The sequence below is a fragment of the Anser anser genome (assembly GCF_964211835.1).
Source record: "Anser anser genome assembly, chromosome: 1".
Taxonomy (NCBI): domain Eukaryota; kingdom Metazoa; phylum Chordata; class Aves; order Anseriformes; family Anatidae; genus Anser; species Anser anser.
In genome coordinates, this window is record NC_139720.1 from 85899014 (window position 1) to 85921869 (window position 22856).

Consider the following 22856-nt stretch of genomic DNA (forward strand, 5'->3'; position numbering starts at 1 on the left):
ATATAGTGTATGAATAATTGGAGTAGCTGCAGTTTAACTGATTTTTTTTTTTTAATCAGCTTCACAGGAGATTTATGTTTCAAGAAATAGGAATAAAGGACTGATGTATGATGTGTAGGTGCTTCAGAATGAGCTTTTAGCAAGGTGAATTGTGCTGTACATTATAGAACTCATGAATCTGTGTACGTATGTTCTCACCTATTTGTGATTAATGGTACATGATTTTTCTCCACTCATTGCCATGCTTCTTGAGTGCGTCTTGTGATATATTTTCTAAATGTATCAGTACAGGTCTTCTGACAGAATCATAGATCTGAACTATCTCATAGAACTGTACTGTCTCAAATAGGTTAAATAATCCTAGAAACAGCGTTTGTTAGTTTTGAATCAATAGCGATAAAGTTTCTGTGTATTCTTACTTACTCAAACTTCTATCTAATCTATCTTTGTTCTCTTCTTCTTGTGCAATCTTTTCCTTGCTTCCAGTGGCTGCTACAAAGAACAAAGTTAGAGGTGAGTTTCTGCTTGCACTCTTCAATTTACATTGCATGGTTCTGCAGCCCACATATTATCTCACTTTTTCTTTTCTGTATCTCAAAACTGAGAAAGGTATTTTTAGATCTTATGGTATAATAGATAAGTCTTTTCAACTGTATAATTGTCCCTAAGTGCATACTGTTACCACTGTTTATCAGTTATCACTGTCTATTCATACTACATTTGGCTGGTCACGTAAATGTAGGGGATTTTTAGGTGAAAGGTAAAACCAAGTGCATTTTAGTTAGATTTCTGACTTGCGTTATAGTAAGATAGGGATATTGATGGTATTTTAATAGAAATATGGATATTACATACAATTGCTCATAAATATGTAAATGGAATTTATAATTGGAATTTATAATTTTTATCTCTAGACATAGTCATAAATATCTGAACAGACAAAAGTGAAAATAAGTGTCTCCAAAGCAGCCCCCATCTTTTCACACTAGTATAAAATGATCATCACTGTTTCTGATGACATACCAATATATATAGAAGCATACTGTAAGCTTTATCAAGATTTATGACTTCAAGCTCCCAAGGTAATTGTCATAAATCAGTGTGACAAAGAAATAAACCATTCAGAATTAATCATGTAAGGTCAATTGTGGCAAAACCATTTCCTGAATTTCAACAAAGCAGTGATATAGTAAGTATTTTTATGTGCATATACATGTAAACATATACATACATGTTTATATATGCATACATATGTATGTATCCATGAACATATATTTTCAGAGAAAATCCGAAAAGATAAATTTACTGAAATTTATCTAACATTTCTGGTAGATAAAGATGAGCTTCTTGATAATCAACCATCAGATTTTAAGGGAAATACTTATGCTTGAATAACTGTAATTCAGAAGTTAAGAACTCCCACGTTTACAGTGTTCGTTAAGTCCAGATATATACATTGCCTAGCTTGAAGATATAGAACAATAATAATGAAAGAAAACATATATGTCTGGTGGTGTTTATGCATTAGAGTAATTAAATAGCAATTAAAATAGAGCTCTCTTTTTTAAATCCTTGCATGGCTCTCAGTAAAATCATGTGTGGTGTTTCCTTGTTGAATTTTTTCCTCAAACTTTGCATGCTTTGGATATCATGAGCAAAGGCAGAGGATAAAACAGAATTCATATATTTGTCTATGCATGGTATGAAGCTTTCTTTACTCTTTTCTAATACTCTCATATACTCTGCTGTGACACTGTAACAGTGATCAGGAGTTTCAAGACCTTCATAATCAATGAGAAAAATTAACAGAAAAACAAACAAAAAAAAACATCCTTAGAAGCAAACCTTCAGCACAAATAAGCATAATCTTATAAGTATTCAGTAATTACCTCATGTACCCATATAGTGCCATTCAAACAGAAACTGCCTTGGAGGCACAGGAATTAAAAAATGAGTCAGAAGTACTCATGGGCCCCACTCATCCATGGAGATTAACACACCCTTATTTCAGAATTGCACATGCATATTGAATAAGCAACTGAAACTATATATAGAAAATGGGTTTGACATTGTAATAAGAGTAATTCTTGTAACCAGTAGCTATGCATTATCTTCATAGTCCTCTTAACTCAGTTGCACGGTGCCTCCAGGAAGTTATCAGCTTTTTCTTTGGTCCTCAACAGCCCTGTAGCAAAGGTAACCAATATCCACAAAGAACTCAGTCCTGCAACAGTCATATCTTTTACCCCAAAACATAGGACACATCTCTCAGCCTCCTGCGGTGGAAGACATAAAGTAGCTGACCTCTTAGTGCTTTTTCATCTTGCTCAGGCTAAGCAGTAAAAAGGGATCTGTTCCTACCCCCTTTGAAGCGGAACACTTCACTGGCAGGCAGTTGTCTAATACAGCATTGGAAACGGCAACTCAGAACTGAGGGAATGTTTCACTGCAGTAGGAGTTTCTCTTTTGGAATTTATCTCCCTGAAATCCAGCACTTTTATGTCTATGATCTTGTTCATGGGTCTTCATCTTTCCTTTCCGAAGTCTGGAATTTATGCTGCCATTTTCACCACGGTGAAGTTAGTGCTCGTCTCCACCCTGAAATCTGAGGGCTCTAGAGCACTTCAGGAGGTGATATTTTATGTGACCACTTGTCTTGAAATTTTGTTTGCACTTTATTAGTAAATAATTTACCCAGCAGGTAAACCTGCTGGTCTCCGTGTTGTTGTTGTTGTTCCTTTTAGGATTGTCTGTAAGCAGAACATCAGAGCCCTTGTTTTCAAACATTTCATTCAGTGTTCTCTTTAAGTGTTTTCTGAGACTTTTTGAAGACTGTTTTTTTTTTAAGTGCTGTAAGACAGCTGTTGAACTCTCTTAGTCACCTTTACTTTGTGGCACAGAATCAGTTTAGGTTGGAAGGTCATCTGGTCTGCAGGTCATCTGGTCCAAGTGACCATGTAAGTAAGGCCCACGTAGATCTGGTTGCTCAGAGCCTTCCAGTCAAATTGAAGTATCTCAAAGGTCAAATTTCTATGGCTTCAGGTTAGGAAATTTGGACTATCTTTATTTTATTGTGGTTTTCTTACTTCCTTCTTATGCTTTCTGTTACCTAGAAGATCCTTCATGAGTGTTTTTGTTGGGTTTCGGAAGGGTAGATACTTGGATTTTGCATGGAAGGAAGACTTGATTTGGACTGCCATTGGACAGATGGTGCCACAGGACATCCCTATTCAGGACAGGATGCACTGAACTTTTCTTCTGACATGTTGAAAAAGTCTCATTCAGAAGGGTTTGAAAGAGCAAGGGGTAATTAGGCAGGAAGAGGATCATGCATAGCACTGAATTTGATGAAGCAGGGTACAAAATCTTCTGAAGAATCTCAGACTTATCTGACTAAGGTTGTTCAGTGCATGAATACTTTAAGGACTGTTCCTTAGTGCACCTGATCAGATTTGTTTAACATGAACTCTGTAAATGAGCCTTTCCTCTATCAAAGCAACAGTATAAAGACTTCTTGACCTCTTAAGAAGCTGCATTTTTGACATTTTGGTGACAGAGTTGTTGCAGGTATCTCCTGGCAGTAGTTAGCACTGGTTTGCAGGCTGGCTGGTCCTATCAGAGCTGCTAATGATGTGTCAATTTTCAGTCCAGGTGAAAGAGAGAGGCCAAATGTCTTCATTCAAATGTAATTAGTTGAGGAATGGGATTCTGTGCTCCACATTTTCACTTCTCTGATACACTCAGCATCAGCTGATATTATGATGTTATCTCTATAGCTGCCCCACTAACCTTATGCAGCTAGACATTTGATTTTATAATCCTTCCAAATTTAAATACGAATTTGTGATGGTTCTTTTGATATTGGGAGTGGCATGGATGAGTGAAGCCAACTACTGTTGCAGGAGGATAAGCAAGTCATCCAGAAAGATCTCTGTTGTCTGTCTCTTGAGAAACGAGACTTTGTTTCCTGTTTCTCAGAGTTCCGAGACCCTCAGTTTAGAAATAGCGAATTTCTAAGAAGAGTTTCAAGTCCCAGGAAGAGACCGTTTGCAGAGAGGAATGTGTAACTGCCTTCACATTGCAAGATTCATACTGTCCAATCTATAAAACCACAGTGAATTAGCAGCTATTTCTGTCATTCTCTTTTCCCCCATGGTAGCTGTGTATGTAGTTACATTTTTAGTTTTCTCCTGGAGAAGTCACATTCATATCATAGTCCCACTACTTCTCATAATGAAGTACTACTGTACTACCTACTCTCTATATACATATATATGCCTATATATACATAATGCTATATTCTCTCTTCAAAATTGTTGTAAAAGCTGTATTTGTGTGTGTTCTAGTGTATGTCCTATTGATACCTCCAAAGTTTTCTTCTGACTTAATACTACCCTTTTAAGTACCGTAAATGCCTTTCACCCTATTTTACTTTACTTTTACAGTCTGGTATTGACGCTACTATTTTCCATAGCCTGTTGCATATCCAAGGGATTTTTTAGATGCATCTTTTTCTTGATTTGTATTGCATCTGTGTCCTAAAGAAATTGTCCTTAGTTTTGAGTTCCATAGAAGAGCACATTTTCTTTGTCAGCTCCTCTACAAATGCAGAGGTATGTTGTTTCTGCTTTGCTTTTAAAATGGAGACGGGTCAGAAACAAAATTAAATTTAGCTTCAACAGTGCTGCTTAAAGACTACATCTCAATTTCTAAGATAAATCATCATAGCAGTTGATACTCTGTCTAAATGTATCTTATCCAACAGGCAAAGACTCTAGACTTTATTCTCTTGATTTATTTTGTTTGTTCTCATTATGTCAATGAAATTGGCATCAGCTTATTTGAAGTTTCAGTCAGGAGGGATTGTGGCAAGAATGTTGGGCAAATACACTCTCGTAGCACCTAAATGGATTTACATGATCTTTTACTTAGGAATCAATTTATTTCTCAAGGTCTTCATCAATGGTCAAATTCTGCCCAACCATCTCTTTGATTTTCTTACAGCGTATGATAAGATTTATTGCATTGCTCTATATGAATATTTGCTTTGTTGGTAAATAGTAGTTTTAATTCATCTTGTTGTTTTGACTTAAAATGAGACAAACCAGGATAAATTGTGTTGACTGTAATTCCATGTATGGAATGCGTACGGTTTAGATCCTTATTTAAGTACATATAATTAGTCAAACATATTTCTCATTAGAGGTAAAATTATCCTGAAATCAAGCAAGTAACACAGCAGCCGTCCATGTTAAGAACAGGATGAAATAAATGTACATAAAGGAGACCCAAATACTACTATTCGCCTTATTTGCATTATCTTAACAAAATTCTAAGCTATTCAGTTATTAACATCAGTCAGGCGGTAGCTCTGTTGTTGCAGATTTTTTTATTGAGGGTTGGATAACTTTGGGTATCATCTGCATGACACATTACACCATTATGTCAAAAAATACAAACTGGTAGAAGTGTATGGATGTTGAAAGCGTGAATCCAATATAGAGCCTAGGGAAACTCCATAACTCATGGTAGTTTGAAAGAACATTTATTTATGGTTACAAGCTTACACTGTTGAGACATGTAGAAATGAAATCTTGTCAGATTCCACCTCTAATACAAGGTCATTACAAAAAACTTGCTAAGGCTGTCGTAGTAGCATAGCATGATCTGAAGCGGACCGAAAATTTACAGATTTTCTAGGGCTATTGAAATAAGAGCTTTCCCTTTCTAAAATCTTCTCCTGGTGTTTTTATTCAAAAGATAGTTTCACCTTCTAAAGGTAGAGTTTTCATATGTCACTTTAAAATAGTGAAATCTCCTTTGATATTTATAAATGACTATACGTATGGGGGGAGAACAATGAGACTAATGAAGCCTTAATAACCATTCCTTTACTGACTCTTCTGTATTCCCTCCCCGGTAGTTTAGTCACTGCTTCCAGTATATAACCTCTGAAGTCCAGTGCTTTTCTCTACTGATTAAATCATGTCCAGTGGCTAAACCTGTAAGTTTCAAAGGTCTGGATTTCATATCGAGGTCTGCCACAGTATTCCTTTGTAAGATTTCTCACAGCACTTAAGGCCAGAATTTTCTCATATTTAGCAGTTCTAGTGGGGAGGGCAGTAGTGATGAAGAACAAAATTTGATGCTTGTCTGTGATGAGAGTGCATAAAATATATGTATTTGAAAGTGTCCTTACGAGTGCAGAAGAAGGGCTTTGTAGGCCTGCATGAAACATATTGCTCCTCCTTTCTCACTTTGCTATCAATATTTACACAGAGGTATCTGAGAGAGATAATTAAGGTAGGCGGTTGGTTTTGTTTCCTTAATGTTACTCCATTTCCCCAGTTCTTGTTCTGTTTCGGTGAAAAGGATATGAAATTTTCAATCTTATGGTTAGACTCTGAATGTATATATATATATATGTATTTTTTTAATTCTCTTAAATGAAAATTTTCACATTAGATCAAGGTAATAGGTTATTTCACAGTTTCAATATACCATCAGATAATATAAAACATCAGAATCACATTAGAATCTCAAAAATCATAAATATCTATTTCAGTGCATTGTATATGCTATTTGTCAAAAGAGATTTGGAAGAGAGAGCAAGTATTTGAGTTCTGAGGGTTTTTAGAAGATTCACAAAATACAGTTTGTTTTTTTTTTGTTTTGTTTTTTTATTACAATCTCTAGCTGAGCCTCGGAGGAAGAAAGCTGGAATCATAATGATGATAATACCTCTTAACAAAGTTGCTGACTGCTCTTTACCCTTTCCAATTATATCTGGGAAATACTTGGCCCTAGCATCTGTAAGATCTTTCCAGTATTAAGACAGCTGAGATTTCCACATAATATTGTGTACACACAGTCCAAATGCTCACCATTGTAGTTCCAGCCAGAATTCTTCTGCCATTCAAGGTCTCTACATACTAAGGAAACCACTAAAATATGAATTGCCTTTTCCTTTCTCAGATTGATGGACTACATTAGCAGCACTGGAAAGAGCAATTACACAATCCTGTATGTGCTCTTTACTCCCTTTAATACATTTTATTTCAGTATATTTTGCAGAATAGATGTAAACAAAGCAGCTGTTTTGGCAATGTAGCATGCTTATGAAAATCGTAGGTCACAATGAGATAAAGCAGCTCTAGCAACACAGACATAGCAAAGGGAAGTACAAAGCCTAGTGAAAAGAGGTTGGTAGGGGCAGGCTATTGCTGTTGACAAGCCCTATTCATTTGAGAGACACCTACCCTGAGCCAGTATGTCAGTCATTTCTTGGCTAGATAGTTTAATAACCATTGTAGAAGAGTTTGGAATAGAGTAAGGTAATATCTGTTTCCATTCTTGTCACTCATGGGAGAGTGACTATAGGGAGGATGTTTCCTTTTGAGGTGGACCCAGTTATCATGGACTAAAGCATTTTGTCATTTATTATTCCCCAGCTTTCAAATAAGTGATTCTTCCCTCCACAATGATTAATATAAATTCCAATTGCTTTTTTCAATTTAAATGTCCTTGTTTGATTGTTAAGTATTTGGGACTAGACTGTCAAGAGCAGATTATTAGGAGAGCTTGCCATACTTGAATAGAGCTCTGTTGAAAATTTAGATGCTTTATTTACCATCTAAATGGATGTGCTGTTGTAAATGTGGCCATGATATTGACCACTGAGCCCTTATGGCTATCTGAAAAGAATTTTCATGGGCAGCACATTGCATTTCAGATATTCAGGTATTGTAAATACTTGAGATGCAGTTGCATTTTGCTGTGTGCTGGCCCAATTAAGTTATTTTTTCAGATTCCAGCCAGATAAAACACTTTGCTTCAGAGTCTTGAATATACATTTAGGCACAATAAAAAGAATGGATGCAGTGAGTACCCAAGGTCTGTTCAGGATATTGTTACATGCAGTAGAGCTAGTGACCATGATTTCCTAATGCCTGGTGGTTGGATGGTGCTGCTGCTCTGAAACAGGCTGTGGATTTGCCTTTATCCCAAATATCTAGATTTCTTCAACTTCTGTCAAGAGAAAATCCCTGACAGAAAATAGGGATTTGATAATAATACCTAAATGCTGGAGAATTGGTACAGATATGTCCCTCTGATCACTGATTTTTATTTTTCTGTTGATAGTTGTAGATGCTTTTTAAAAGCACCGACTTTTCATCCAGGCTTGACTTTGTTCCAATATGCTTTCTTTTTAACCAAAGGCAGTGGAGGGTTGCTTTTTTTTTTTTAAAAAAAAAAAAAAAAAAAAAAAGGGAAAGGGTTTGGCTTTGTTTAGTTTTGGTGCGGTTTTGTTTGTTTTCTTTCTCTCAAATCCTCTTCCAAGACTAGCTCCTTTCTCAAGATCTGCTTCTTAAATCTTTGGATGAGATCAGGTCTTCAGTGAATTGGTTTTCCTTTCGTAGATGTTGGTCATTGAAACGTGGTGGTTAAATGGCTGAGGATTTCCTATTATTGCTATCATTTGGTGCTGTGTATTAATACTAGCTTGTTATGGTGGTTCAGGCATATTAATACTAGGCATAGCCACAGATGAAAGGAAAGTAAAACTTCCATGTGTGCCCTTTTTGTTTTATAGAGGATCTCTGTAAGTTTTTCTAAGGTAGCGTTACAGTCTGCATTGCTCTGCCGTTCTGTCAAGGGCTAGGAACTTCAGGGTCTTCCCCACAGTTTAATTAGATTACGGGCTGCATATAAGGAACAAGTAGTGGAAAACACCTGAGTAGAGTATTGCATAGGGATTTCTGTGCTGTTCATACACGACTACCTCAGAAATCTGGTCTGGTCAGAAACAGCTATGGGATTATTGATGTGGATCTATTGTCCACAAGTTCCCATAGATCATTAGAGGTGGTGGAGAGAAATAGGCAGTGTTTGCTTACCATGCACCTTGGGTTGTTGATCCAGAATTAGCATCTTCGCTCACTGCTCGTCTGATTGCAGAATACTCAGCGTGTTTTCCTTGAAGTTGATAAAATGAATTTCAACTCTTAAAAAAGTAACCAACAGCATTGTATTACCTTTCTGTAGCTTCTCAGCTCAAGTACCAGAGCCGTGACTTCATTTGGCCTATTGACGGTAACAACAAATTTAAGTAGGAACCTAAGTCATCTATGTTTTGGAAACTCGTTGGCTTCCAGAAAGCCAAGCAGATGCTCCTGTTCTTCACAGGTTGCTGTAGCCAAAAGTATGCTAGTAGCGGTACCCAAGGAAGGAGAAAATCTTCCTTTTTAGGAGCCTGATTCCATGAATTCAGGTCTGGAAGCTAAATATTTTAAATATAATAATAAAAAGAAAAAAAGAAAAAAAAAAAAGAACGAACATGGCAAACACAAGGACAATTTCTCTGAAAATGATAGAAGATTTAGTGATAGCAAAGAAACACTGTAAATGTTGGCTCTCATCTGTTATATCAACATGCTGTTGTTCATGGGCTCCCTGAAGAGCTACTAACAAACTAAAAGGCATAATTCCAGTCTAACAACCTCCTAGTTTTGTTATCCAAGTTTATAAAAATCATTAAAATGCTGTAACACAACAGAAGGACTTCATAAGTAATTGAGCATGAGAATTAAGGTATACACAATAAATAAATAAATAAATAAATAAATGCAAAAGCTGTCAGAAGGGTGGGGAATTGGAAGGAGAGCAATTGGAAGGATAGCTGCAAGTCCTGTGGGCGCTGGCAGCAGCCTCCAGTAGAGAGAAGATCACCCAGACTTTGCAGGTCCCAGTGCGTCTCACAGCTGCTGTGAGAAGTTACTGTCAGTTTGCCAAATTCTGATATATATATATATATATTTGTAACCGTGCTATGTTAAATTGTGTAAACACAGGTAAGACTGTAAACTCCTGATTTATATCGGTGCCTGTGAATGATATGATACATCCAATCCATCTCCCACAGGCTTGCTTTTCATTTGTTAACTTTTGCTGAGAGTACTGCAACCTTTTTTCACGAGAGGGGCAGCTCTTCTCTTCATGTGCTTTTTCTAGTAATTATTATTTCCATATGCTTACATAATAAGTTTTGTGTGTGGTGCATCAGAAGTACTTAAAGAATGTATTATAGTTGGCTTTAGCAACAATTCCGCATAACCATAGGTTTCACAAGCTGGTAATTTTTGCTTTTCATATCATGACTAGTAGCTGCCATAAGTAGCTAAGACAACCGAGTCTTGCCTTTTTCCTCCATGATACTTTACTGACCTCTCTCCAGCTTCCAGTTGTCTGTCATCTGTGATCCCTTTGTACCTTTGCTTAGTTTTCATTCAAAACTATTTGTTTTCATTGTTTTGAGGAATAGTAATTATTGTATTATTGTAATTATTATTTACTTGTAAATAAGTAATTATTGTATTTGTCACTGATGTCTGGAAATGTAAAGTATGTCAGCTAATGCTTCCCAAATAGCAGCTTCAAATGAAGGCAGAATATCAATCCCTGCATTGATGTCCATTTACATTTTAGGAATTTACAAGTGTATAAAACTAATGAGCTAATAATTCAGCATTCTTTTCAGATAATGTTATGTACAGAAATGAATAGGATGAATAGGCTTTCCTCCTATGCTTAGGCTTCTCCTACAGAATTTAATTTTTGTAATGATTACCGTAATGGACTGCCCATCCCACTCCAACAATAAATGTTCCCCGGGAGGCAGACTAATAAAATAAATGCTTCTCCAGAGCAGGCATAATAAAATTCCTCTGATCTTTGGCTTAGTCTCTCTCCAGAAACTCGGGAGAAAAAAAATCGGCCTTGTAGCACTGTTGAGAGATTGCAATTCCTGGTTTCTGGTACACCAGTGTAGGAAGCAAGATCCAAAATGAGGGAAATGCACGCAAAATGTGCTCTGCCAACATTTCCCTTCTGTTTGCATTCAAACAGCTTCCACTCTTGCTGATCTCAGTGTTTGCAAGGTAATGTGCTCTACAGTTGTATCCACCAACCGTGCCAACTAGTGTGGCATGTTTCCCTGTTTTTTTCCTGCCTCTTTTTCCCCCCTTTTGGTATGATACATTTTCTCCCAGTATTATAGGATGCAGCTTCATAATCTTCTGCTATTATTCATTCTGCAACATTCAGCTACCATCTTGACTTGATCTAAATCTTTCAAAACATATTCAGTCATTTGTGTAAATTATTGACAACTGTTTTAATAACTTTGCCTTTTAAAAAATAAATTCTACTTCTAGTACTTCTGTGAAGAGCAAAGCATTGTTTCCCATGACAATTCCTTAAAATAAGATGTCATATCAGAGATTTCCGCTGTAAACTTGTCAATCTTAACTGCAGCATTTTACATGTTTTCCAAAATACGTGAATTTATGATTGACTTTTTGAGGTACGATATTCTAGCCCTTTGGCTGCTTTTTAAAAGCAAACTCTGCATGGTATTCAGGAATGTAGACAGCTATAAGAGATCTTTGTGATCATCAAGTCCAGTCTGTACAAATGACACCTTTGAAGATTTTCTCGTTGACTCATTCATGCTGTCATGTCTGTTAATAATAGTGGTATAAAAATAAAATGGTGATGAGGAGTCCTTGGAGGGGAAAAAGAAAATACACACAACACAACAAAACCACAAGCATTAATAACTTCCTGCAAGCTTCATCTTCCTTCCAGCTCTAGCCTGGCATCATCTCCCATAAGCAAATTCTTTGTGTTTCCCTACATTTCCTGGGCTGCCATCTTCTGCCTCATTTACATGCTGTGTATATGGGGATCTTGTTTTAATACATTTAAGTAAAGACTACGACTAAGACTACTAAGGCTACTAAGCATGTACTATTTGCCAGCAGTCAGATTAGCCTCGACTGATCTATGTTTATTAACTTCATATTAATTTGCTGGCCTCAGTTCACTGTACCAGAGTTTCTGATCACTTCTTTCACTCTTTCTGGTCATTTCCAGGGAACAAATTCTCTCACCCTTGCCAATATGTATAAGATGACTTGATGGTGGGTTTATTAGGTAGGGGGCTTTGGTCAAGACACTTGATGCTTAGCAAGTGTAATGCTGTTTACAGGTGATTAAAAAACAAAACAAAACAAAACAGCAAGTATAGGTAGAACAGCAAGCAGTGGGATTCAAAAACTACAAATTATATCTAATATATAAATTACAGCTATAGTTCATATGTAATAATTTCCTGATTGATGTTTTCATGTGTCCTTCTCAAAATAATTTGCTGCTGGCCATTTTTCATTCACTTTGTAGTTGGCTTGTTACTTTACTGGTATACTAGGTATATATAGAAATTCCTGTGCTGTGTGTCCAGCACTACTGTATTTGGTCAAGCTATGTGTCTCTAAAGGACTATTTTAGACATCTGCTGGTCTTTGTACCTTTTTGCACATAATTCTGTGCCTTCGATCTGCGTAGTCCATCCTGCTACATGCATTGTAAATCCTGTTCCAGAATTTGTTACCTGTATGCTTGTTGGTCACACACTCCCTAGTTCATCAGTGCATCAGGGGTGACCTTTACAATAACGATAATTATATATTTTTCTGGTGGTTTTTGTTTGTTTGTTTATTTTTTTATATATATTTTTTTTAATCAAGGCATCCATAGCATCATTTTAACTTACAAAAATTTCCCTTGGGGCTCAGGCATGCTTCTTGTTCCAGAGTTTCCCATTGAAAGCCAGGGAATGATTTGAATATGTGCAATATCATGCACAACAAGGCTCACTGCTCCTGTGAAGGCACAACTTGTTACCCTGTCAACAGCTTGGAGTAGTGTAATGGGGAGCTCAGCACCTGTTCCAGTGCTCCAGTGACCAGGAAGGATTAATGTCTTGCTTTTCAGGTCATTTGTCAGAGTACAAGCCTATTGGTAAAAGGGTATATTCACTTAAAAATAAGTTTTTGAGGTTCTGGAATGAAGTTGTGAAAAGATAAAGCATAATACAGTATTGAGGTGCATTATATAACACACACACACACATTATATATATATATTTATACATACACACACGCGCCTGCACACACGTATATTTGCTGCTCCAGCTAGCTTTTGTCTCCATCTCTCTCTGAGGTGATACAGGAATCTCTTCTGCTCTTGACACAGGGTTACTCCTGCTTGTGCTGTCTTTAAGGAGCCTTCCCTATGCTTGGAGCAGAATAGAGTCCAGGAGCAAAAGCTGCTGAAATGTCTTCTGTGTGGTTCCAAGCTAGAACACAAGTTTGGTTTTTTTTTTGTTTGGTTGTTTTTTTTCCCCTTCTGATAAAAATGTTTTCCTATGATTTGCTACTTTTTTATATTTTCATCTAAACATATATATAATGTATATATAAAACCTTATATCTCACATCATAAAAGATGTTAAATGTGCAGTTTCTTACTAGACTGATCAGTGTTTCTTTTTCTTTCTTTCTTTCCTTCTTTTTGTGTTGATCCACAAGGTGAATCTGGGAATAAAGAGCCTTCCTTTAGGAACATCCTGACAACACTGCTGTTGGTTTTAGGGCATCTCCTGAGCATCCTGTTACTAAAAGGTCTTGCCATTGTTAGCACCATGTTCTTTCTGAGAAGTATCTCACTGCAGCGTTTCTGCAGTCAGGCTGAATTTTTTTTTTTTTTTTTATTCTTGGCATTACCAGAAAGATCTATCCAATACACAACTAAATCTAGTTCTAAGGATCTAGAATAATTCCATCTTCTAAAATCCCAGCTTCTTCAAAAACTGTTTGACCCAAACAGAAGTCTTTTCTGCCATTCTTTTTTTTCCATATAGTTGCTAGCAGGACCCAGGTAACTTTACCTTTATTATGTGTCATGAAAAACTTATCCTTTTGCAGTATTCTAATCATTACCACCATTCCATCTTGTTTCTCTTATTCCTGTAACAGAAGGCACTTGTCTAAAGCTCCTGTATTTTGCTGTCCAAATCCCCTGCATTAATATGCAAATATTTTACTTGTTTTTTATTGGTTCCCTAATTGGATTGGGCACATCTTTTCACTAGCATGTCTTGTGTATGCAAATGCTCTTCATATCCAGCTTTAAGATTGTTTTTCTCTTCTGCGTAGACTGCTACAGTGACAAATATGAATTTACTGCGGTGTCCTTATGTGCTTACTGCCCTCCTTCTAAGTGCTAAACCAGCATTTGGAGATTACACAAATTCTCACAATCGTCTTTCTTCATTTCTTAGTTTGAAAAGCATCCTGTTGAGCAGTTCAGCCTAAATAATAGAAAACTGTTTTGAGGCAGGCTCTCCTTTGAGAAAGAGTTGTGTTTCCAGTGAAAGCATTCCAATTTTATTTTTATTTTTTTTCAGTTCTAGTCCTGGAGCAATTTACTGCTGTTGGTTGTCTTTGTTATATTCCTTTCTTTTCCCCTGTATTTCCTTTATGAAATACAGGAAGAATAATAACCCAGATTTCTCAAACTTTGTTTTTTGTTTTTTTTCCTTTTTCCCTTTTTTCTTTATCATGATGTTTGTTATATTTAATGATGTGTTAATTTCTACTAACAATGTTTAAACTTGAAAGTGCTCAAAGACTAAGCATGGAAAAAATAAGAAAACAGTCTGTTGATTATATAGGGACACATCACTAGTTCCTTATAAGGTAATGCAAGAATACTATCCTCATAGAAATTAGAGCATAGAGTTCATGTATTTTTTATGTGCTTCTTCAGATCTTACAAGCTATTTTGTTGGCAAAAATATATATTGGTATTGGCATTCTGAATTGTTTTTCTGTAAGCATATGCATTCATGAATTGCCAGTGCTTTCCTTTCCTTGTGAATAGGATTTAATCTTTCAGGTGATATAGGAATTAAACAGAAGATTAATCTGTCCAAAAGTGATCATGCTCCAAGTCTTTAATATCTGTAATGTCTCCAAATCTTTTGATATAGTAGTCACGTTAATGTGTTAGTAATACCATGTTGTTTATTTATTAGTAGAGTTGTATACGTCCCATATTTCTTTAGATTCCCGAAGGGAAAATTGTTTTGTGATCAAGTGACTGTCCAAACAGCAATTTGACACATAGGTGACTTCTAACACCCTGAATGACATTTAGCTACCTCTGCACCCTTATGCCGTCTCTCACTTTATCCAATGCCAACGAGAGGCAAAGCCAGGTACCTGAAGCAGGGAGCAGAGAACTGAGTGACGCAGTGGGAAGGAAGCACGCCATAGTGGAGCTAGGCAAACACCCTGTAGTCAGATCTCCTTGTGCCCCACCTCCAGCACAGCACGACAGCCTTTCTTCTGCCTCAGCATCCTAAAGCCAGCAGATCACGCCTTGTGTGCCACATGGGCAGCCAAGTCCCCCAAAAGGTCCTTGCTCTGAGCTTTTCTAGGGAGCTGCATAATCCAGAAGGCAAGGCATGGAGATGTACAACACGTTCTAGGTGCAGAGGCTGTGGTTTCCAAGGCAAATCTGGATTACAGAGTTGGGTGCTGTTTGTGTAACAGTAATGCAGGAATAGGGTAGAGTTAGAAAATTGGTATAGGTCAGCGTATGACATGACAGATTAGATAAATAAAAGCTTGAGGGATGAGTAGGTTGGTTGGCAGTAGGATGGTGGAAAGAGAGGGCAGCAGTGCTGTAAGACACTTGTTAGGGCACTGATGAAGGTGGCAGAGATTTAAGGTTTGGCCTTTTTGGAGACTTGAGGTTTCATGGAGAGGTGTGCAGAGAGGTGAGGTTATTAGACAAAGTTTTGAAAAGTAACTTTTGTATGTGAAATGTTGACTATGACGTGAAAATATATTTGGTAAACTTAGGAAAGCTATATCTTTTTCCTCATTTTTCAATACTATTGGGAGGGATTTAATAACTTTTCAAATACTTTGCTATTACTCAGTGGAAAGCGTTATAAATTGGAAAAGATGTTTATCTCTGGTAAAAGCATTATTACACTACATCAACATAAGCCCAAGTTTCATATGTAAAGAGAGGAGTTTCGTTTTAACTATGACAGACTGCATTTAATGTTTGTCAGTGTTTGTGCCAGTGGTATGTATACTTTCCTATTCTTAGCTTTAAACTTTTTCAGCAAGAGCAAACCTCTATTTCCTTCTGTAATGCAACGCAGTTGTTGTCCAAACTATGCAGAGAATTTAATTTGAAGAAGGTTTCCCAGCTCTCTGGTGTAGAGAAATGAAGCATCAGGTTTGCATGGATTACATATTTGCAAATTGATCCTGTAAACATTTACTAATGTGCTTAAAGTTAAGCCTGTAATTCTCCTGAAGTCAGTGAGTTAACCTGTCTACTTAAAGTTGAGGGTAAATTCAATGTAAGTGTCTGAATGATCTTAATTATAGTACTATGTCTATAAGAAGTAAATGGCTCCCTTGATTCTGAGCCAAATTTGGTACTGGTACTTCTACCAGTGCCTTTGAGTTGTAGGTTTTCTTGTTTCCAGTGTTCCAGAAATTGTCTGTGAACATATCTTTAGCAAAAATAAAAATGGGGGTGAGGGATGACATATAAGACAGGACTGATTTGTTTATTTGTTTTTAAATAAAACCAGGCCAGTGAGGGGATAATGCAGAATGATTTCGAAATGCCTCATAGTAATTAGCTTAGTGACTTACTGTTGGATTACTAACTGAGCTTCAAAAAGTAGTTTGAGTGCCTTTGGAGTGGCATCCGAATTCACACAAGATTATATGAAGTTATTTGGTAGAAAGAAGCCTTGTGATCAGAAGATGTGCTTTCCAAATGGCCATGCAATGAGAGTTTATTCTGAAGTTAGGTTAAGGTGTTTAGTTTCTCTTCTCTACCACCACCAACCCTCCCCTCCCCCCCTAGCTCACTAAAGAAAAAAAAGAAAATCAGCTCATCCTTTTGTGTGTATTTCAGTACCTGATCAGACAGCAGTAGTGGAATTCATCAAAGTCCTTTCCTCCCTCCAATGACCTCAAACATTTTCCCTTGTTAGCCCAAGGTTGCAGCATCTATTGCAACAAACACTTGTGTCTCATAAAATTATGTTTTATTGTAGTTTCTTGTCAAAATTGGCATTGTTAGTGACAATTGCAATCACTGTCATCTAGTAGGCAGGTTTATATCCTGGTTGTAAGATAAGCACAGTATGCTTTTCCTGAGAAATTGGCACTTGAGTTAAGCACTCAAAACATTCTTCTAAACTGTTTTTTTTTTTTTTTTCATTTTCTATTCTTTGTTGGTCTCCCTTTTATGCCAAATGAATTTATGGAAATGCCTTTTTTTTTTTTTTTTCTCCTGGTTTTATCCCAGTACTTTTTGTCACAGTTGGAGGCTTCTTGTCCAGTTTAATAGCTAGCCATGTAACCGATTTTCTTTTTAATGTCATATAGTTTCACCAGTTTGATGTTTCCTTTTTTCATTTCTCACATTCTTTCCCTGTATCCCTGGAAGATTCTGCATCTTCCTGCTTTCTATGAGACATGCAAATTCCCACCCAAACTCCGGACCTTCTCATTTTTCTCTCTCCCTCCCTCCCCTATCTCTATTTAATCTCACTGATATCTTGAGAATAGTCAAATTTATCCTGCCTATAGACTATCCTTAAACATTTAAAAATATTTATTCTCTGTTGAGATATTTTAGTGTGCTTGAATCTCATTTTTTATCTTTTGTTTCAGTGGTCCAAAATAATAGATGACAAGGGAAAAAAAGATTAGATAGAAGTGATTAAAAAATCATTGTAACTATACAGGGAGAAGCTTTCAGATTATCTTGAAGAATGTTTTCACTAAGAATCTGTACTTCTAGATGGAAAAGACCATAAGTAAAATTTCAGGAAAGTACAGGTATCTGAAAAGAACATAAAAATGAGGGGGAAAAAGTCAGATTTCAGCCTGTCACCTGATCTGAGAAGGTTTTTATTAGTATTTGTTAAACTTGTAACTAGTTACTTTCTTCTATTACATTTGGGCATTAATGTAACGGCGGAAGGTATTAAGGAGAAGGGTGAATGAGAATCAGATTGTCTTGGAGCCCTTCGAAAACATGATAGATGTCCTGCATGCTGTTTTTTATTTTTTTTTTTAACTTAGCATATGAAGATATATGTCCAGTCAGTCACTAGATCTAAAGACAGATTATTTTTAAAGTATTTACATTTTCATTTAAAGATATTTAAGAAGATCCTGAGATAAAGTAATGTGGAATGCACCACAGACTGGATGCACAGGGGGTTATGTCTATGGGTGATAGAGTTAAGACTCCAAATACCTTTCTCTTTTTCAGTTGATCAGTGCTATATTGCAATCAGAATTGAAGTTAAATGAAAAAATGAGGGGTTTGTATTGTGAAAAAATATTTGCAACACAGCTAAGTTTGCCAAGCAATGTGAGGCCCTACATTCATCTTTATATCACTTCTTTCCCTGTATTAATAAATTTAAATCAGGTACAAAGTGTTAAAAGATATCCTACACATTGATAGCACGAACCCCATTTTTCCGGGGGGACAGATCAGTATTGCAACTCCAGAGTGGCAAATAAAAGCCCTAAATACAGACGTCACAAGCCTTTCTACCCCGTTAAAGTTCCAGGGTTTAAAACCCCACCAATCTGATAATGGGAGACTGCTCACAAGCTGAGCCAGCTGAAACCCTTTAAATGCCTGGCCAAGGGAGTACTGAAGCCCCACATCTCCTTGACCAAAGAGCTTCATGCTGCTTTGGAGTGCTTTTCTCTTGAATCTTATTTCACGGGTCCTTGAAAGGTGAGAAAAGAGCTGAGCTTGCTGCAATCAAAGCTGGCAAGAGGTTTTGTTTTTAGCAAAACAGAGCTCTTGAACACTTCCTCAGTACCAGACTTGACATGGGTAATTGAAATTCCAGCGTGATCTTTGCATCTGCTGGGCTAATGTTAAAGCATGTTTGAGAGGCTGCTGGCTTCATTCCTTTAGCTTCCAGGGGTGATGTGGAGGTGTGGGTGTCTAAGAAGGTTAGCACCTCAGCACTGGAGCATAGAAAAGATAAAAATAAGAGAGAACTTAGAAGAAAAGGCATTTTAAGGACTTTCCTGCATTTTCATTTGTAGGATACTAGTTACACAGAATACAAGCATTTGTGACTGCATGAACCTTGTTGGCTTATTCTATGCTCTCTATTCAGTACTACTGGGGGGAAAAAAAAGAGGAGGTTGTCCGAGTCCCTACCCTGTGTTCTGGTCAAAGCCCGGTGCCAGTGTTTCCCTTCTCTGCACGGGGATTGAGAGTTGAAAGCTGTTACAGAAAGCAGTGCAATACAGCAGGAGAGTCTGATATACTCTGGGCCTGGGTGAAGGGAGATGGGGGGAGGGAGTAAAGATAGCCCTGAAATGAGCAGCAGAGGATTTTGAATGAAATGTGCTAACACCGATTTACATATCTATTAAGCTGAGCCATGCTTCTGCTGCTCAGGTCCGCCTAAAAGTGTTTCCAACTTCTGTAGCAATCTGAATTTCAGACTTTCTCCTGGTAGGCTTTTCCCCCGTCCTCCCACCAGGCCCTAACTCTCTTTCGTTTTCAGTGTTCTGTCACTTCTGTCATTCAAGTACCAAGGCCTCGCGGCTATAAAGGTCTCTGTAATGGCACTTGCTGGGCTGTTCATGGCAAATTATGTTACAACGCATTGTTTCCCTATTTCTCTCTGCCTCATTCCCTTGAGTGTGTGATGTGAGCTTCTATTTGACATAAATTGTGTATCCTGGGGGAGCATAATAGAGGAACACAGAATGCCAGTCAATCTGTAAAATACAAAGACGTGCCTAAAATGGCAGGGGGGAGGAGGTGGGGATTCTTAAAAGAAGAACACTGTGCAGTAGGAGTGAGAGATCTCGGTTGGTGTCAGGAGGATGCCCATGAAACACAACTGGTGTCGCTTATGATTGGAATAAGCCATTTAATCTTAAAACCCATTGAGCTTTGTGTTTCAGCCAGTGCTATTCACTTATCTACAGTATGGTAATGTTTTCATTATTCTTTGTATTGCTGTTGAATGCATTGCAATGTGAAGTAAGATTGTAGCATGAAAGTTCACTAAAATGCTAGGTTTGCTTTTTCTCTAAACCAGTGTGAAAGGAAGCTTTTTTTTCCTTTTTTTTGTTCTTTTTTTTTTTTTTTTTTTTTCCTGATGTTGAACTTTGTAAGCTGGCCTTCAAAATACACAGGTACGGCCTTGTACACCTCGATATTCATTCTTGGTCAGAAGAAGAGACTGTCCTGCTGAGAGGTTTGGGCAACTCAGGAAGCCTAGAAAATTGATCTGAAACAGAAGCTGTAGAGAAGCAGCACCTCAAACTTATTTTATTTCCCATTGATTTCAATTTTCTATCAAAAGGTAATGATCACAGTGCTTTCTAGTGGGGATTAACATCTTTTTTTTTTTCTAAGAATAAAGGGCAAAAATGACATACAGATTCCAGAAGAGGTGTCATTTAGCTATGTCAAAGAATGTATCAGGGACTTTAATAACCTAGTTTCCTGTTAAATCTCTAGGCCATTGCTTAAGTTAGGAGCATAGGGAAAATGCATTTCATCTTCAAAGACTTGAAGATGAGGTTTTTAACTTTTTTTAAAGAGGAAAAAAAGAATCCTCCCTGCTGAAATGAGACAGATAAAGTTGCAGCCCAAGATGGATATTTCTCCCTCAAGATTTGAAAATTAAACCACCTGCTTTAAATGAGAAGTTTGAAAAAAAGTGTGCTCAACCACTGTCTTCACTAAGAAAAGAGAGGTAGAGAAAATTATATATTTTTACTTCTGTGTAAGTCCTAATAAATAAAATAGACTTTGGAGTCTGGAAGTAGCACAAGAGCTAGCAAAAAAATATTTTAGTTGGAGTCAGAACCAGGTTAAGTATTTGGGGGGGAAAGATTGCACTTAGTAGCACTTCATATGTCCCTGTCATACTGTTTGAAGACAACTTGCCTGTGAAGTATGTTTCACTATATTTTTAACTGAAGTTGGAAGCTTGCCTACAGATTTTTATCATTTTACTTTAGGAATTGGTAAACTGGTCATGGTCATGAGTGGCCTATCCACATACGTATCAGGTGAACAAGCAGGCTTACAATAACTGAGTTGGGGAGTTCAGATAGTCTTTATTTCCCAGTCTTTTGGAACAATCCCAGTGACTGCTTCTTTGTCCTTCACCTGCTCCTTCACAGCAGCCCACTGTCTTCTTGCGTGCTCCAGGTTTGAGCGGGAAAAACTGCAGTAGTTCTTCTGCATTGGTTTCAATTCTGCCTACTAAAAACCCTCGGGCACACCAACTTGTGGAGTTCAGTGAGGCTACCAGTAAGATATACCGACTTACTTAAGTCTTGAATCATAAGTAGCACAGCCATGGCATAGCCATGCATCAAAGCCATCTGGGCATATTGATAGAAGTGTAACAGCTGGCTTCTGGATATCAGCACCTCGGAGGAGCCTGGGGGAAGAGGCGATGCGTTGTGCCTCACTGGACCATATAGACATTCCCCACACTTCACTAGTACTTTAAATTCTCCTGAGTCTTGAATAAAAATGAACCTGTTCTAAAATCTCCTTGTTTTGGGAGAAGAAAAAGCTTTTCTGAAAATTAACTGCTCATGATGGAGGAAATACTTGAATTGACATACTGGTTATGTGCTCAAGTGCCGTTTCTGTTCATGGAATTTAGTGCATCACTCTCAGTCAGTACTTCAAAATTCCAGCTGTGTCACTGAAAAAGGAAGAAGGTTTTTGTTTTTGTTTAGGAAAAAAAAAAAGGGAAAGGGGAAAAAAAGGGAGGTAGGAAAGAATAATTTTATCTGACATTTCTCAATATATCCATTTTTGCATTGGTAGCAATTATTCTTCACAAATCATTGGGTGTATGAACGAAAAAGATAATATTTTTGTCTCCTACTTATTGAATGACGCACAATCACAACACTCATGTACAGGAACCCTAGCACCCTAACATAGTTGTGGTATTGGAGCTTTCTGCATAATTCATCATAAAAGAACATGAGGCATTCAGCAGTCAGTGCTCATTCAGAGATGTTCTGCATTACTAGCAGCACTGGTAAATATGCCTGCTCCATACATAATTTATGGTTTTACAGCAGAGGTAGTTTTATGCTTCATAATAGGCTAGCTTTGATCCCTTAAAATTTGTTTGCAAAACTTAAAGGTTGGACACAAAACAAAGACTTTAAAATCTCTTTCCTGCATTGCTTGTTTCAACAGTCTTCATTTTCACATCCTGTTAACAAGGTTGAAATTGATTCTGACCCACTTTTCTGGAAATGAGCCTTCCTATAATGGATTTTGTGTGTAAGACTTTTTATCAGCCAATTCCCTCCACACCCAACTTGAAGTAGAATGAAAATTGGTTTAGAAACCTTAGTTTAGTCTATTCTATATTTCTACTTAAAGAATTTATTGTTTTTTTCTTGTCACCTGCAGAAGGAAAATGTAGATAGACTTTGTGTTCTGTGAATCCCTCTTTTAATGCTGAGATGCAACTAGAGATCATGTATAAATATAAATGAGTATATCAGAATACATTGAAATGTGCTGGTTTTGTTTTGTGGGAAAGTTCCATGTTAAAATTATCCAAATAAGACAAAAACAATTACATCTTTAAAATTCAGTAAGGTATCAAAGTAAAAGCAAAAGACAAACAACAAAAATAAGAAATAAAACATTTTAGTTTGCTAAAACTTAGATGTGTTCTTTTATACCTTGTGTTTAGTCTGCTTAACATACGTTATACAGGTGAATTTAAACATCAAATGCAAAAAGCAGTATTTTAAAATAACAATCTAAATGCATTTCTAAATACAAATTCAGAATGTGCCTCTTAGTGTTTCAAATACTGTAAAATTATTTTCTTCTAAGCAGAATGTCATCATCAGAATTGA

General features: G+C 37.0%; 1 protein-coding gene across 9 annotated transcripts in view; it reads left to right on the forward strand.

Annotated features, from left to right (window-relative positions):
- The window catches only part of CADM2 (cell adhesion molecule 2), a 660501-nt gene that overhangs the window by 424713 nt on the left and 212932 nt on the right, over positions 1–22856 (forward strand). For 3 of the 9 annotated variants that reach the window (XM_083836578.1, XM_083836574.1, XM_083836582.1), the window contains exon 2: positions 487–513. The exons of the other annotated variants lie outside the window; for them this stretch is intronic. In XM_083836578.1, coding sequence (XP_083692704.1) covers positions 487–513 — 27 coding nt within the window. The remainder of the gene's footprint in view (positions 1–486; positions 514–22856) is intronic. 9 annotated transcript variants of the gene reach the window in all.